A 17929-nucleotide genomic window follows, 5' to 3' on the forward strand; every position below is an offset into this window, starting at 1 on the left:
GTTTGGCCAGACTTGAGTTACACTGCTGCTTCAAGCTAACGTTAAAATATGGCTGATATTACCAAATATGGCTGTTTGGGGCAACTTGTCACACTACTTGAGTATATGCAATAATAGACACAGAGAATCTGCTGTTAGTTGTTGTTCAATTTGTGATTGTTTTTTGAAAGAACAAAGAAAAAACTCACAGGAGAAGAAATTGTCAGGAATTACATAAGAAAAACAAGAAATGGCAGCACAGCACCTGACGTGATGCTGAGGTCATTGAGGGAGGTGAAGTTGGCCAATTTTTATTGGTTCATTGATTAATTGAACTTTTTTTAGCTAAATTTAATTTGGAATATTAATTAAACTGAAGTGTTCTTGTTTATTTATGCCAGGCATGTGTGACGTATGGTGTGACAACTTACCTGCTAATGGGGCAGCATGTCACACGTGTGCAGCCTCTATTTAAATGCTGATAAGTCTGCAGAGAAAAGAGATATCAAAATAAAATGAATACAAAGTTTGTACTTTCATTTGGTAAGTATTTTTTAACAATCTGATGAACAGAGTGTAAAAAGTGGGTCAACAAGCCCCGGTCTCCCCTACTTTTTTTGAATTTTTTTTTTTTTGCTATGATAAATGATAGTTATCATGGTAACAAGCCCCTCCCCTTTAACAAAACCATTTGCCGCCTGAAAAGAATCTACAATGGATGGGAATGACAAAATGCTATTTGCATTTTACTTTGTGTTACACATCCAGACACTTACCATGCCTCTGTATGTACTAGTCAGCATTATTGTACTACTACCATCTTAAAGTTACACTTTATGTACTGAATTTGATTAAATATAGTTCCTCCATATTAATTATTTACTACTAAACCTATATAACCTATAAAGATTTCCAACATGTTTTAAAAATATGTTGGCTCTCTTGTTATTTTCTGCTTTTTCTGAAATGCTTTTGGTTGGTATTTTTGTTTTTGGAAAAGGTTTTGGTGTGGCTGCTTTTATATTTTTATACGTTTATTTGTCAAATCTGTGGTCAAATTGTGGATCAAAAACATAAAACTGAACTAGGATGCTTTTTTTATTTTGTACTGAAAGCTCTTCTTGCTGTCAGCTTCATTTTGTACATTTTTTTGAAAGTTGAATTTATTTAAAATAAATCAATTGGTTTGTTTCTTAACATCTAAATGCTCTTCTGTTTGTCCAAACATTTAGATCAACAGGACTTCACGTGCCATAAAGGTGTCTCTATGGTAACCAGAGGAGGAGGGGTGGGGGGTGCAGGGGGTACAGTGGCTATTGACACTTGTGAATAATTCATTAGCAGCGACATCAAGTGAAGCTGCAAGCGCAAGGAGGTCGGAGTTCACAGCTAAACACACCACTGAGGATGTCGGTCAGGTGGGGTCTGGTGGGCGGGGCAGCTTGGTGTAGAGGTGCCTCCGTTACACACAGCTGGGAGACTGGAGATGACTATTTGATTTAAGGCAAACTAAATACACTGGTGTAATGTGCCAGAAGGTGCATGTATTTTAGCTTGAATATATCTGTGGATGCTCTCATTCATCCAGGTCATAGTCATTTCCAAGAGTTTAAATCGAGGCAGCTGGACTCAAGGATTGTTTTTTGAAGACGTTTGGCCACTCCCCCAAGTGGCGTCTTCAGTTCTGCTACTTTTTTGGCTACCCAACCTGGGCCCTGGTGAAAGCTGGCAAAAGGAAAGAGCAGCAGACAGCCCAACCAGAACAGGACCAGCCACGCCGGAAAAACATTGTCATCCCATATATATCAGGAGTTTCTCAGAAACTCAGAAGGATCTTCAATGCACATCACATCCCAGTACACTTTAAACCCAGCTCTACACTGAGACAAAAACTGGTCCACCCCAAGGACAAAACTCCCAGGGACAGACAGAGCAATGTAATCTATGCAGTTCAGTGCAGTGAGGAATGCTCTGATCTCTATATTGGTGAAACCAAACAACCACTACACAGAAAGATGGCACAGCACAGGAGAGCCACCTCCTCAGGACTCAGCAGTTCCCCTCCACCTCAAAGACAGTGGTCATTCCTTTCAGGATAATAATGTCCAAATCCTAGACAGGGAGGACAGATGGTATGAAAGAGGAGTCAAAGGAGCCATCTATGTGAAATTGGAAAAACCCTCAATAAACAGAGGGGGAGGGCTGAGGCATCAGCTCTCACCTGTTCACAACCCTGTCCCTTCATCCCACAGTTTCTGGTCGTTAACGGGCCATTAACCAACTATAGGGATCTTAGTCATGTGAGCTCCTGCAAGATCCACCCACAGAGGTCCTGAACACATAGAACTCAGATTCCCAACCAGAAAAGTAGCAGAACTGAAGAAGCCACTTGGGGGAGTGGCGAAACGTCTTCAAAAAACAATCTTTGAGTCCAGTTGCCTCGATTTAAACTATTGGAAGAAAAAAGAATAGAATAGAATAGAAATACTTTATTCATCCCAAGCTGGGAAATTTCACTGTTGCAGCAGCCAAATACAGTCACTTAAAAACAACAAATATACCTCTAACGGTAAAAATAACAGAAAACAGAAAAGAGTATAAACATTATTTACAGCAAGATAAAAAATAAACACAGGTGCAGAAACAAAAATGCAATTCGTAATGCAGGTATAAATATAAGTCTGAAACGGATTGTGCAATTTGGTATGAAGATATGAAATGATATGATATTATACACAAGAACAACAGTGTGCAATTTGACAGTAAGAAAAACCTAAACCTTGTGCAGAACCTTGTGCAGAACGTGTCCCTTACAGCAGTGATACATACATATGGCGGAGACTGGGTTAGTACTGATGTGGCAGTATCTGATGGTTGTACAAAACTGTCCATTAACACTACTGGGAGTGTGATGTCCAGATATTCAGGTTGGGTTGTACTTCACTTTGTCCTTCAAACTGGTGCCCAACCAGCATTTAAGAGCAGGGAGAACATGAAACCAGGTTTAATGGAGTACAGCAGGGAGTAAATACAGGGCAAGCTGCCACACACACACACACACACACACTTCTATCACTTCATTGGACATTACACTATCCTAACTTCAACACCCTCATCCTTGTATGGACTGATTTATATAGTGGGGACTTACATCCACAAAATGAAAGTGGATTCCCCACAGTGTGACTGTAAACAAATGTATGTCCCCACAGTGTGAGTAATACAAGTACACACGCATACTCCTGCGTGTAAGGGTGATCGGGCAGTGCATCAGGTCAGTGAACTGTAGCTGTGATGAATAATTGATGAAGGAAGGCAGCAGGTGATAATAGCGGAGCATCTCCATGAAACTGAAGAAGACGGAACCTCTGTAAGGCTGCTGTCTCAATCACAGGCAGCTGATACTTTGGACAAATATACTGTGGCATCAAGTTGGATCTGTGCCAGCTCTGCCTTCATTGGTACAATATATAATACATTTTACACAACACTCCCCAGGTCTGAATCGAATTGAAGAGTATAAAGTGACTGAAGCGTCTTTCTGGCAAGAACTAAACGGATAAAACACACAAAAACAAAAGTGATGTGTAGAGTCTTCCAAGGCTCTGTGATCTTTATTATGGAGGCTGCAAAAATCATAATTGATTTAGACAAAGTATCTACATCTAACACCTCAGACAGCTGCACCCTATTTAGAATACTGCTATCCAAGTTAAAAATTCATTAACTATCGGCAGAATTACAATGACAACACTATGCCAGGGTTGTGTTTATGATACAAACCACAGCTTTAGTAACAACCTGCATGAGAGAACTCACCAAAATATCCCATAAAATAAACACCACAGGGTCTGTTCCCCTGACACCTTGACCTGTAATATTTTCATTCACTGAGGGTTTTGTGACTGGTTAAAGTTAGACATTAAAAACACATAAGTGGTTAAAAAATGCAATGTTAATATGGCATTTTATCCCTTACATGCTTTATTTTTTTTTCTCTATTCATTTTGTTTGTTAGTATATAGCATCCAAATTATGATGTCATACATTTTAGGATAGCATTTAACATAAATATGGAATGTAAAAATTACACTACAATAAAGAACGAATAAGAATGAAAAAAAGTCGAGGATTAAAAACACCTTTTCTACCTTTTTATATTTACCGCTGTGACTTCTGAATTACTGAAAAAACTAAAGCTTGATATACAAGCAAAGAATTGTAATGCATCACGAGCCTCTGCAGCCACCGTGTGGTCAAACTGCAGCACTGCACTTGTGTTTTTAGTCACTCATTCATACCAACATACACATCTGTAGTGATGATAATAATTAGAATGTTATTTATGTGATGAACGGATGAACCTGAAGCCACACTGAAGAAACCCTTTATTTTATTTTTTCATCCAAACAAAGATGCCACTTTTGCCTTATTTTGAAAGAAAAAAACTAAAAAAATTTCAATAGTTTTGAGAGGATGGTAATATAGGACAATATGGATGTTGTTAAAGGTTGAAATATAAAAAAAGAAAATAGAAATTATATTTCTAATATAAACAGTACACAGTACAGATTATTTTAATTATGAATGACAGTAGGATAGTAGTTTGAACTGAGGTAGTCATTACATAATTACACCATAATTACTGTACAATTTCATTTGTAATGCCCTGAATATAGATGAATATCTCTGAGGCTGATGTGTCGTCTTCAAGTTTCTATGATCACAAATTTTGATTAGAAATTTTCATTATAAAAACACTTACATCTGCACTGCAAAAAACAAAGTAAAACAATATCATAAATACTTTTCCAAACTGAAAAAATATAGTATTTATACACACAGTACAGGTTAGAGACATCACTGTGACACTGAAGAGTTAAAGAGAATCCACAGCAGGTTCTGTTTGTTCCTGTGAGGGAGCGGTCCTCCGCTTCAGGCCAGTTTAGTAATGTTGATGCTTCCTTTGATCCATAACGTGTCAATGTCACTGAGAGACGTCAGTCTGTGGTCAAAGTCAAACTGCTGTTGTCCGTCCACAAACACCCGGAACCTGCTTTGTTCACAGTAAATCTCAATCTGTGAGGAGACAGAGGATGTCTGGTTCATTTAACATGTACCATGTTTGTTGTTTTGTTGTGTGAAGCCTCCATTCAAGTCAATGTCAGTTTATGAACAGATCTGGTACCTTGAATGGCTGATCTTTGATGAAGGGGAAGAAAGGGATGGCCCTGTCTGTGTCCCCCCATGACCCAGACACGCAGGCTCTCCGCAGGATTTGTTGGTCCTTAAATCGAACACACAGCTCCAGAGCTACGTCAGGTGGAGGCTCCCGGGACGTCCCACGTCCACACGTCAAAGCGATGTAGAACCTGACAAAGGGACAGACAATGAAATACGACCCTGATACTTTTCCTTTTGTGTCAGACCATCACATTTAAAGGGACTTTCTTTCTTTGGAACCTCTGTTTTAAAAATAAAAACAATTTCAGCCTGATGCTACACAGTAAGGAGGGTCAGGAGGTCATCCAGATTCCTCCTCTGGTGCTTTTGTTTTGACTTCAAGTAATTTGGTTTGGTGGACTAGACTTAGATCACTTTAGACAACACATAATAACTACTTGTATTTTTAAATAATAATAAAATACAAGCAGTGTATTGCTATTAACCCTCATGGACTGTTCGCAAACACTACCCTTATGTGTTGTTCGGGACAAAAACGTCCCCTAACTTTAACGGTTTTAAAAATATATTAGATAAATATTTTTTTTAAATTTTTTTGCATAGACCTTTTAATTAACTTCAGTTCTAATCAACAGTAGTGAAAAAATCATTTTCCCCCAGGATTTTAACCCTTTAATCACCAATTTTATAAGGGGTGGTGCTGAAAATTGGAAAAAAAAACACACAAAATGGCTCATTTTTAATAGAAAAGGTGAATGTGGACTGGATTCTTTTGAACCTTTATTACAGTCTTGGTCATGTCAAACATCAGTAAAAAATTTGACTTTATTGCATTATTAGTTTTTGCACAGCACTGGATTTTCATTTTTTCTCCCATAGACTTACATTATAACCACACTTTTTTTGACTGCACAGCCATGGCACTACATAATCATGCATTCTTGATTGTTGGTGGTTTACCCTGTTGGTAGGAGGTAACATTTGTGATTTTTACAGTTAACAACTTAATGGCCATATTAACCCTTTACCTGCAGGCCTGTGCTCATGTAGTGTAGTTTCTGGCTTGTATATGGAGTTATAGGGAGTATTTTAGCACATAATTGTGTGTCTACACACTGTGTGTGTATGTTAGAGAGGAAGAGAGCCATTTGCACACTGATCTTGTTTTTAAGGGGATAAAATTTGCCCACAGTGTACTGTTGACCTATGAAAAACTTTAATATCATACTAACAAAATTTATGTAAAATTAAGCTTATTGAACAAAAATGATTCAATTTGTTCACATATTGACAAAGTTATGGCCAAAATAAACAGAAAAATTTCTCTCAGAGGACAAAAATGTCCCGAACAGTGTATGAGGGTTAATAAAAAGAGGATGGATTGAAAAAGAAAGCGAGATAAACTCTTTTATACCTGTCAGGATGAGGGTCCACAACACCCACCACCACCACCTTCTTCCCCGGCCGCATCCCCCCTGTGATATGTCCTCTGAAAGGAACTGACTGCACGCACAGATTTATTTTTAGGGACATGCAGTAACACATTAAATGAATATAGTTTATTGTATTTCATTCAAATGTTTGCTTGATTTCTAGTGTGATCAAGTGTGTCCAATATCAATCTACAACAAAGACACACAGAGACAATTATGTCACATAAAGACACTGAGCATTCATGCTGTATGTCGTTTGATTTCATGTTTTCTGTTTGCATGAGTGATAAGCATGGTTCTATTGTTTCAGTGCTTTAGGGGGTCACTTGTCACATTTACCAGTTTCTTTTCAGCAACTTGGTCAGAAGAGCGAGGGCTCCCTTTATTTGGATCAGACACACTCTTCTGTGGAAACGTCCATTTCTGAAAGAAAAACATTATTAACTTTTTATCCTTATATTTAGACTGTCTGAGCTTTTTGACCCTTTTGAAATTTAAAAAGCTCAGTGTTACTCACTGAATGAATTCAAAACACATATTTTACAGCTTGACCAGCACGTGCTGCGTCACATACTGGGGAAAAAGGATGTTAAAAATACTGAGGTGCCCTTCAAAATAAAAGCTTTGAAATAGTTGTCAAGGATCTCACAGTTCTTGTTAGGTTTTCAAGTATCAACTAAAAATGGAGAAAAGGATCTAATTAACATTTGTCACAGTACACAGCCTGCTCAATGAAAATTCAAAAATCACTGTAGAAACTTTCTGGACAATGACATTTTTTTTGGTTAAAATATATCCAATATATATTTAACCACCAGAGTAAACAGGAAAGTTATTGTGATCTAACTTAAATATAAAGATTTAGATCAACTGTATATTACAGAACAATTTAAACCTCGTTCAAGTAGCTTTTATTTTGGTAGTTACTGGGAACTGCTGTTTATATTTACTGTTGTCAACTTGACAATAACTGGCACAAAAACTGGTTTGATACTTTTTTTAAAAAATAGAATAAAACAAAACACACACACAGACACACACACACACACACAGAGAGACACAGACACAAGCAAGAAAAGTCTTACTTGTCTAAAATGCCACCTGACAAATAAAACAGAATGAGTTTGTCAGAGTGTTCCGGGCTGTTGTCCCTGACCTGCTGGTATTCAGTTGTAAACCTACCTTTCTGCCCTCCGCTGGAGCTCTGTGTGTTTCAGCCATGTTGATCTGAGGGAAAGAATCAGAGAAGTGACCTGCAGATCCAGTTTGTCTGCCTCCGACGTCTGCTGTCGATTGAATCAACACTGAGGCAAGGCTTCAACCTGCCTCATTACACACACACACACACACACACACACACACACACACACACACACACACACACACACACACACACACACACACACACACACACACACACACACACGCACGCTCTTGTAATCAGCTGCCCCTGCATGCCTTTCTCTCTCAGGTCAATAACAAGTAGGCTCATTGTGAGGCTGTAGCTGGAGGCCAGCCCCCATAATGAGGACAGGCAACATTTCTCCCTGCAGGACAAAAACTTTTCAGCACGTTGTATTGTTCCAAATGTCTCTCAGACTTACATTATTGTGTTATTTATTGAAAATTTGACAATTCCATACCAACCAGGAAGTTGCTGTAACTTCTGTGTTTACTGTCCGATCTGCCCCAAAATGGACATGTACGTTCGGAGCCACAGCCTGAATGCTTGTGTCAGACATTGTTCAGTTTTTGACAGAGCGCCACCTACTGGCTACACAAAATGTTGTGTTTTCATAGGTTTTCCTGCCTGCCCCCCTGGCCTGTTTTGAGTAGGATCATGAAAATTAGCACACATATGTATCCCTCCAAGACGCACAAAAAAGTCTCTTGGACCCCCCCTCTAAAACTAACAGGAAGTCCGCCATGTTGAATTATTTGGTCATTTTTGGCTATTTGTGACCCTCCTAAAAAAACTTTTCACGCCTCACATACTTCATCCAATTGAGCTGAAATTCACTGTGTCCACTCAGGACACTATAGGGAATTACGACGGCGTATTAGGGCCAAAAAATACTGACCCGGAAGAGGAGGGGGGGCAATATTCTGAGATTTAAAGTCGTAGATTTACGAGAAAAAAAGTCGCAAATTTACGGGAAGACCTCAGATATTCTCTGACATTAGGCTATAAAGTCGCAAATCTGGAGACACGCTGCTTGCTGTCACGGTCGCCGTGGAAAAGCTCATCAAGCTGTGACAATGCTGTGAAGAAGATAGCACCGTTCATAACCTTTCCTGCTTCAACCTCCGACCATAGTCAGGGAGCACAGAGGACGAGCTACGGTGCTCGTGGTTAACCCCCACCGCCACAAACAGCTGGAGGACCAGAGCACTTTCCTGTGCTTGCAGGGCGGCAGCTTTGTTCTCATATTCTTTACGCTGTACATATACTTCTTGTTAATAAATCGCCCCTCTCTCAAGCTAACAAGTCATCTTCTCTTCCACTCCTACACAAACACACTCACACACAGGTAAGCACACACGCACTCACTGCCTCCTATTATAAGGCATATAGGCCTACAACTCTCACAACACCGTGATAAAAACTAAAAACTTTAAACAGTTGCTTTTTATCCAGTTTACACATATGTAAACTGTACACATAAACCGTGTGCATGTATGGAAACGCGACATAATTCAATGACCAGGAAAAACGGATGCAAATTTCTGAGTTTTTTCTCGTAAATCTGCGACTTTAAATCTCAGAATATTGCCCCCCCCCTCTTCCGGGTCAGTATTTTTTTTTCTTACATTGGCCCTAATACGTCGTACTTCCGTACAATTCTGAACAGATATGCTAATAGGATGATACGGTCATAGCGCCACCTACTGGTAGCAGGAAAGTTTGGTTGTAAACGTGTGTTTGCTGTACGTCTCTGGAAATGAGAGGAGAGCAGAGGAGAGTGCATCGGCCCCGCGGATCGCAACGCTGCTTGCAGCTTTAATATTATTATTACACATAATCAGCCATTCACTTTATACATTTATTTAGTGTTGTTTTCTGATGATCCCTGCATGAGCTACAATCTCCTTCTCCTGAGCTTTTTTTTGGATTTGAAGGCTGCTTCAGAGTCAGTTATCATCCTTCATTCAGGTCAATGTTAGTTAGTGAAGTACTTTGCCACATGCAGTTTCTCTGGCAAAGCTAAACAGAGATAAGACCAAAATACTCACCACCAAGCTTCTCCTTGAAATGATTCGATCTGTCGCTGGTTTTATTTTTAATCAGATCCACAGAACTCTGAATAAGCTCATTGACTAGCTGCAACTTTCCATTTTCATTTTCCATGCAGAGTAAAAGAATGGGAGGAAGCAGGAGAACATGTGGTCAAAGCAAAGGGCCGAGCTACAGGAAGAGGAAGCAGCGGGAGCAGCCTGCCAACAGAGGGCTCAGCACTGTTAATGGCTTTCTATCATTAAACATGTGTCTGTGTGCAGGAAGGGCACATGATCAACACGACTAAATAACAACACACACTAACACTCAAAAAATAACGGCTGTGCTGAATCACTGTTGGATGAAAAAAGTCATAAAAGAAAACAAAAAACAAATCACAGTGCCAACTAGTCACACACGAGCTGTGAGTCAGTATGATCAATGCCGTATGGTGTGTATGAGGGAGGTGTGTGCATGCAGGTTGCAGGGTGTGACAGTTGACAAAAGACCAACAGAACCTGAGAACAAACACATACCTGCAGAAGTGACACACAGCCCACATTCAACCATAGGTTGTGCAAAACCACTTTGAAGAGATCAAAAATGAATACAAAGACACAGAAGAACTCAACCGCCACGATAAAACGTGCTATTAAATGTTTCTGCAAACCAGATGTGTACATCAACATTTCTGAGACACATATAGATCCTGCTTCCAGAGTCACAGGAAGATCACAGTGACAGAGAGAGAAGCTAAACAGAGAGAGAGAGAGAGAGAGAGCATGATGAATGAGAAATGGACTCGGTGTGTGGAGGGTCTCTCTGTCTCTGCAGAGAGAGGAAGAGATCAAATGAGAAATCTATTGACTTCAGGCAGTTTTACTCAGCCTATTCAAAGATGCACACACACACAAGGATGACTTTTCAAACTTATTTACAGTAAAAACACAAATAAATGAACAAACAGTATAAAATTTGTATATAAAGAAGAAAAACTAAAAAAAAAGTATAAAAAAAAAGTATAAACACCCCCCCCCCCCCTTTCAAATTCTGCAAACAAACAATCAAAAACAACCTGGCTTGTCCAAAATGCAGCTCTGCATAAAAATACAGTAACACAAAATCAGTAATATCTCTCTTTGGTTATGTGAGGAGGAGTTACATTCTCAGCTGCATTCAAACATGTAAAAACATTAAATCAGTGCTGGTACTGGTTTAACATTTCATCACACCTCAGAACATTTTTAGACCTAAATGGTCGATATTACAAAAAATATTTTACATTCAAATAACTTAACAGATTCACAATCAAAGATGGCCTATATGTTTTATGGCCTATATAAAATATAAGCCTTTATGCAAATTGTTTTGGTTTGTGTGTTCTTCTTCTAAGATGTGGTCTCTCCAACCCAACCCAGACCACATTTATACAACAGTTTCTCAAAGTCTCACCACTACTAATTCCAAACCAGTTTTCCCAGCAGGAATGAGAAAGATGCTCCAATAGCCAGACCCAGGACCAGGAAGAAGGTCATCAGAGAGCCGGCTGTCTCACAGTCCTTGTTGCGCACCAACCTGATGGAAAGAAGCAGTTACTCATACCACGAATACAAAATGAATGTTTATTAAAAACATAAAACACTGTATACAGTCAGTCCATTGTGCATATATATATATATATATATATATATATATATATATATATATATATATATATATATATATATATATATATATATATATATATATATATATATATATCACTCCTATGTTTGGTTTGCGCACCTTCTTCTGCCCTGTACAAGGCTGTGAAGCTTGGGCTCCCTCTACTGGGCGTTGCCAGCATGCTGCTGTTATTTTAAACTCTGGCAAAATACACAAATAAGTTTGTTTTTGCTACATATAATTCACATGTGATATATTGAGGAGTATTTGTAAATGCAATGTCAACCACTTGTGCACCGCAGTGATAAATGTTGAATCCAAAGTGGCAATCATTCATAATTTAGCTGAAGAAACGGTGTTAGTACAATGTTTCTCCCACTTGTTGCCATCTTTAATCCACTACCCTTCATGAATGCAGCCAGGAAGCTGTATGAAGGTGTAAAATTAACTCCTAATCCAGCTCATAAAACTGACTGACTGTAGCTAAGTGCATTAGCTCAGAAGCTAAACCTCAAAACCATTACAATGTAGACAGCTACCGTGTGTGGATGCTGTGGAGGTACTCACTGTGGAGCGTAGGCCATGCAGAGGCTTGCCAGGTATCCGTTAGAGAAGGAGAACAGAGCCATGATGGCCACAAAGGCGCAGTCGTGACTGAGGAGGGGGGGCAGTTTAGAACCCGGTATTTTACATATCATGAGCAGAGGGATGAAGACCAGGCGAGACAACACGGCAGCAGGAAACAGACGGCTGTCCTTCGACGGCTGTACAAACACCAGCAGACTCATTCAGAATCATGTGTTACAGTAAAAGAAGCTGAAATGATTCAGTGACTTTTGGCTACACATTGTAGGTGACAAGCTAATAATGACAATTATCTGGACAGAAAGCATTGTAGTTCAGATCTGTGCTAACTAGTCCATGAGGCTGCAGACTCACCCACTGGACGACGGACGGAGCACTGCGGCCAGCCAGGTCCATGACGTTAAACACAATGAAGCAGCAAACACAGGTGAAGATTTTTTCTGTTAGAAATGCAGAGAGGGACAGAGGATTACACTGCAGCCCTGAACCCTGGGACAAAAATCTTTTAGAATAGTTCAATTAAAAAAAGATCTATTCAAATGAATCACTAAAAAATTCAAATTAAAAGAGCTCCGAGACATTTAAGCACCCCCAAAAACAATCCATTCATCACTGTCTAGTGAAGCTGTAAAAGTGATGTTATTTCAGTATGCTAGAAAAGCTGTCTCACCCCATTTAGAGTTAGACTTGTAGACCGTCTGGACTCGGACTGTGAGGACAGGAAACACTGACAGGGTGACAGCGAAGACGCAGGTCACACACAGAGCCATCAGCCAGATCTGAGACACACAGGAAGGTGGTAGTCAGAGAAGGCAACAAACTGTGAGCTGACAAACACATGTGAAGAGCTCTGACAGCTCACGAGAGCTCTAATAACGGCAGGAGAAACATTTGTATCATCAGTTCAACAATGAACTCCTTCCTGGACTTATGTGAACTCTACCTCTTTCATCATTTTAATAGATTTACCATAGAAAAAGAGCCTGAGGGGAACAGAGAAAAGCTAATGCTCACCTTTTTGAAGACGGCCCAGACAGACGAACGGTCCTGGCTCTCCTCCAGCTTGCTGATGTACATCCCGTTGGCCTCAAGGTCTTTCGGATTGTTGTTCTGGACTTTTTCGTCTTTAAAAGGAAAAAGATGGATTAGTGATATCGTTGATACTGTAATCACCCAAATACCTTGCTGAATGACACTGACCTGTTGGGCTGAGGAGCTCCTGTGATGTTTTAGACTGACTTCTGTTCAGATAAAAACGGGAAAATTCCTGCAGGCCAGATCAGACAATTTATTATTACAAAGGTCTACATGAAATAAGAAATAGTGTTACTCTGTGCTTCTGAATCAAGTCTGAAGACTTGTTTGTTTTTTGTAAATACGATGTGTTTAAATAGTCCTTAACTCTGTGTCTGAATAAACACAGTAAATATACCTGGATTTCATATATGCCTACATTTAACAGCAATCCATGAAAATTTAACTGTAGAGAGTGCTATAAAGTAGCCTACTCCTCACCAGGTGTGGCAGCAGTAAGTAGCAGAGCAGAGTTCCCAGAGTGGCTACACACGGAGTGATGAAGTACCCCAACGCAGCCGAGTTTTGATCCGGCTTACCTGTAGACAAACACACAGCTGATCAGTGTCTGCATATGAAACATTTTAGTTCATTCAAGATTCTAAATAACATTTCATCACTGGTGTTGTTGTTCTCAGCACTTAAGATGGCGCAGAGCATGGCGATGGCGGCGAAGATACCGGCCAGACCCTGACCGCTCATGAAGAGAGTGCTATACCGTGCAGGAAACAGGCCGACCAGACCAAACAGACTGCCCTGCAGCACTGCACCAGACACTGCACACGAACAATAAATACATTAGGATTCAGAATGTCAAGAAGAAGAACCAAAAGTAGCATTAATACAGTTTACGTTAACCCAACGTGAACTTCCCTTTCACCCAAATCCCATCCATACTGCACAGTTCATCTGATGTGTGGATGTAAGAAATGCAATAGCACGCATATGATAATCTGCATGGACCTACTGTTGATGAACCAGATGGTTGCCATGGTGACAGAGAAGAAGGTATCTGGCTGCATGTCCACTGTGACCAGGGCAGCAGTGAGGGAAAAGAGAAAGAAGAATGCGATCAGGCTGAAGGTGACGCGGACATGCACCCTGACCCTGCACAGAGAAACACTTTCATTATCATCATCACCATCATTACACCGAGTCAAACTTAAGACCAGTGTAATGCCTTATGTTAGAAGAAGGATAAATAAGGCCAAAACTCACCACTGATACAGGAAGGAGTTGAGTAGGGTGAACAGCAGCAGGGGCAGCTGGGACAGCAGAGCCATCCAGCTGTCATAATTGTAGTCCTTGGACATATCAGCTGATGTGCCATTAGTCACGTTTGATACTTTGAGGCGTTCATTGAAATACTAAGAGGGAGAAGAATCCTTTAATAATTTCTATACTATGACAAAGAATAAAAACAACAAATGCCTGAATAATCCCTGAAAACTAGCAAAATGCAAACTTCAGTTCCTTAGTTCAAGCAGTGTATGGTTGACCACAGCCAATGAAGCATGTATCATGATGGAAGATATGATGAGAGAATATAAACCTGTGAGGCAGTTATGAAGAAGTTCCAGGGCAGCAGAGTTCCCACACCCAGCACAAAGATGATGACAGCGACAGCATGACCGCTGTGGGGAAAAAAGACCACAACAAACTGAAGCCAACCAAAACACAACGATCATTTTTGTACCGAAAAAGAAAAAAGTCCAACTGACCGGTCAGCAGGTGAACTCTGTTTCTTATCATTCACCATCCTGATGCTTCTGGCAGGTTTCTGAGTCAAGTCAAGAGAAGGAATTAGTGACTACATCACTAATCAGGATGCATGCATAGTGATTAAAACATTTCAAAATCAATCATATCCCACTTCAGAAACTGACTGGAACAATTGTCTATCAGTCACCATCAGAGCATGAAAGATGACCAGCCGTAGACTTAAGTAAAACCATTAAGGTCTCTCTCTACCTCGTTTATGTCTGTTAACAGTAATTGTCTCTGATGTCACCTGAACTGAGACTCTTCTGGTTGACTCACTTCCTACAGTCCGCTCAGCAGTATGAGCAAAGTAAGGCTTATTAACTTTAAAGAAAGTCTCATACGTTTCAAAATGTGCCTGCTCTGGGTGAATAAACACAATGTGTGTGCAGTTTTACGGGTTTATCCGCTTCAGCTACAGTTTACTTTACTTTACAGTTTACGTTGGCGCCTTTTATATTCAGAATGTAATGAAGAAAGTACAGGAACACGTGTATTAAGAACACGTGTATATAAACCATCCAGGCGCCCATTAAAAGAACACGAAATGTAGGTACAATGACAAACACACAGAACTCACCTGTGAGCTGGAGTCGCGGGATTCTGCGGGATTCTGCGGGCTCTGACAGGCGGACCGGTGCTGAATGAATGAGTTTGAGCGCGTGAAGCGCTGCGTGGCGCGCTGCTCTGAGCGGGAAGCAGGAAGCAGGAAGCTTTATGTCCCGCCTTATCAACAACTACAACTAAACTAAAGCAAAACCAAACGTCCAAAAACCCAGGGGTCGGAATTTAGCCTAAAAAATCTTAGTAATGACTCTTAGCATAAAAGTGATTTCAGATTCTCAGAGCATCTCTGAGGAAAGAGCAGACTGAAGTTTGGAAGTCTTTAGTGGGGAGGCGTGACTGGAGTTCCAGTTTCAAAATGTGTTGTAAGTTGAGTCTAACATCAATGTAACGTCACCAAGAGTTCTACCGTCTCTACAGTCCCTGGGTTTACACTCCTCTCTCTATCACGCAGAGTGGAGTTCGCCCCAATATGCGCGCGCACACACACACACACACACACACACACACACACACACACACGGCATGTGCGCACGACTCTTCTTCTTCTTCTTCTTCTTCTTCCTCCGTACGTTTTTGGTGCAGTGTAGCTTCAGCATATATTGACCGATTTCAGCCATTCAACTATCAAAATGTTCATCACAGAGAATATTCCGGGTCAACTTCAAGTTTTTTTCAAAGAAAATTATAACTTTCGGTGTGATTTTTAACATGGGAGTCTATGAGAGAGCCCTTCAACGAGGGCCAGCTGCCAAATGTATCTCCTCCTATAAATTTCAAGCTACAGACTCCATCTTTATATTAAAAAATTCAAGTCCTTTCAAGTCATCTGTTTCAAGTCTAAGTCAATTCTCAAGTCATGAAAGCCAAGTCAAAGTCAAGTCGAGTCTTTTATCAGTCTCAAGTCCTCCAATTTGCGACTCGAGTCTGACTCTAGTCAAGTCCCCCACCTCTGCAAAATGGAAACAAGAACTGAACAGGGTAGCAACGCTCAGTCTAAAAATCCATCCCAGTTATTACGGTAAAATCTAAGAGAGACATGAGAGGACAGAGCGCAGATCACTGTCCTTCCTCCTGGTTTAAGTGATGGTATGTCTTCAGTCTGAGGTCAGAGATTGCTTTTACTTTTATCTTTACTAGGATTCAGTCATAATTATACGGGGGAATAATTAGAAAACGTCATATTTATGGGATTTAGATTTTATTTAGATACATCAGATTCAAGATTCACTTCCCTTCATATGACTTTGTACAACTAAACTAAGATTAAAAAACCAATAGACTTATTTTAGACATAAGAATAAATAAAAATACGAATAAGCAATAAGAAAAAATTAAATGAGTAAAATGTGCAGTTCTATGTACAGAGGGTGAAGTGTTATCAGTGTTTAAGGTGCATTATTGTCAGAGGGAGGACATTTAGAATGTGCAAATATGTTTGCAGACAGATTGTACGTGCAAAAACAAATATGTGCAATTTTGCATTGTGGCAATAATGTTACATGATAAATGTTCAGTCAGTGTTCAGCAGCCTGATGGACTGTGGATAGAAACTGACTTGTTGTCCTTGCTTTTACACTCCTGAAGCATCTGGCTGACGGCAGGAGTGTGAACAGTGAGTGCTGTGGGTGAGTGCGGTCTTTGATGATGTTGTGGGCCCTCTTTGTGACCCGGGCATTGTAGATGATACGCTGGAGAGCCCTCCTGTCCTGAACAGTACAGTTCCTACTGACTGTGGTGGAGTTTGTCAGGACGCTCTCCACTGTGCATCTGTAGAAGTTGCTGAGGATTTTGGAGGGTATTCCTCCAACGCCTTCTTGATGATCTGCTGCATGTTGTGAGCTCAGGTGAGATCCTCACTGATGTGGGTACCGAGGAGTTTGAAGGTTTTCACCCTCTCTACCTGGGCCTCGTTGATGAAGAGTGGGGCGTGCTGGTCTGTCCTCTTCCTTGGGTCAATAATCATCTCCTTAGTCTTCTCAGCGTTTAAAGAGATTATTATTTTCCAGAAACTATCATGAATTCAAATATTGTTTTTTTCTCTTTCCTAGAAAATGTTTTCCTATTTTTCTTTTTAAAACACGTCCTAATATTCTAAATCTATGTAGCCTACGTTCTTGTAATCTCACAGCTTTAACACTAGAGGGCTATGCACACTTTGCTTTATCTGCACCATAAACAAATGTTTAAAGGAAATAAAATATTAAATTAAATATTTGTTAAAAATAAACACATTATATTACGTTTCTGGCTGTGACACATTTTTAATGTAATATTTGCATTTTGTTTTACTTCCTGATAAGTGACGCACTGATTTGCTTAGTGAAGAAAGTTAAACACTGCTGTGCTGGTTTGTCCTGCTTTGCGGGTTTGTGCTGCTCCTTTAAATCACCTATCATGACTTGTACGACTGTAAAACATATCTGCAGATTTTCTCTTGTTAAACTGTCTCAGGGCTAATGTGTTT

General features: G+C 40.1%; 2 protein-coding genes across 6 annotated transcripts; both read right to left on the bottom strand.

Annotated features, from left to right (window-relative positions):
• Positions 1-4447: 4447 nt before the first annotated feature.
• On the bottom strand, positions 4448-10077 carry LOC114440078 (galectin-related protein-like). Of its 2 annotated transcripts, none has more exons than XM_028412362.1 (6): positions 9831-10077; positions 7779-7823; positions 6936-7019; positions 6578-6666; positions 5168-5351; positions 4448-5058 (listed from the first exon to the last, which is right to left on the bottom strand). In XM_028412362.1, exons 2-6 carry the CDS (start codon positions 7815-7817, stop codon positions 4915-4917), a joined length of 540 nt encoding a protein of 179 aa, XP_028268163.1. In that variant the 5' UTR covers positions 7818-7823; positions 9831-10077; the 3' UTR covers positions 4448-4914. The 2 variants fall into 2 exon arrangements, with proteins under 2 accessions (XP_028268163.1, XP_028268156.1); XM_028412355.1 differs by having other exon boundaries at positions 4449-5058; positions 7779-7918.
• Positions 10078-10854: 777 nt separating this feature from the next.
• Positions 10855-15767, bottom strand: LOC114439365 (equilibrative nucleoside transporter 2-like). 4 transcript variants are annotated; one of them, XR_003671048.1, is made up of 14 exons: positions 15479-15767; positions 14859-14917; positions 14690-14771; positions 14356-14504; positions 14105-14244; positions 13758-13913; positions 13579-13676; positions 13264-13330; positions 13078-13187; positions 12734-12842; positions 12418-12503; positions 12046-12242; positions 11599-11678; positions 11263-11388 (listed from the first exon to the last, which is right to left on the bottom strand). XR_003671048.1 is itself a non-coding variant. In XM_028411282.1 (13 exons), the coding sequence occupies exons 2-13, from the start codon at positions 14894-14896 to the stop codon at positions 11271-11273; spliced, it is 1329 nt and encodes a 442-aa protein (XP_028267083.1). In that variant the 5' UTR covers positions 14897-14917; positions 15479-15765; the 3' UTR covers positions 10855-11270. The 4 variants fall into 4 exon arrangements, 3 of the variants coding, with proteins under 3 accessions (XP_028267083.1, XP_028267073.1, XP_028267095.1); XM_028411282.1 differs by lacking the exon at positions 11599-11678 and having other exon boundaries at positions 10855-11388; positions 13779-13913; positions 15479-15765; XM_028411272.1 differs by lacking the exon at positions 11599-11678 and having other exon boundaries at positions 10855-11388; positions 15479-15764.
• Between the last annotated feature and the right edge of the window lie 2162 nt (positions 15768-17929).

This window comes from Parambassis ranga, chromosome 1 (genome assembly GCF_900634625.1).
Source record: "Parambassis ranga chromosome 1, fParRan2.1, whole genome shotgun sequence".
Lineage (NCBI taxonomy): Eukaryota > Metazoa > Chordata > Actinopteri > Ambassidae > Parambassis > Parambassis ranga.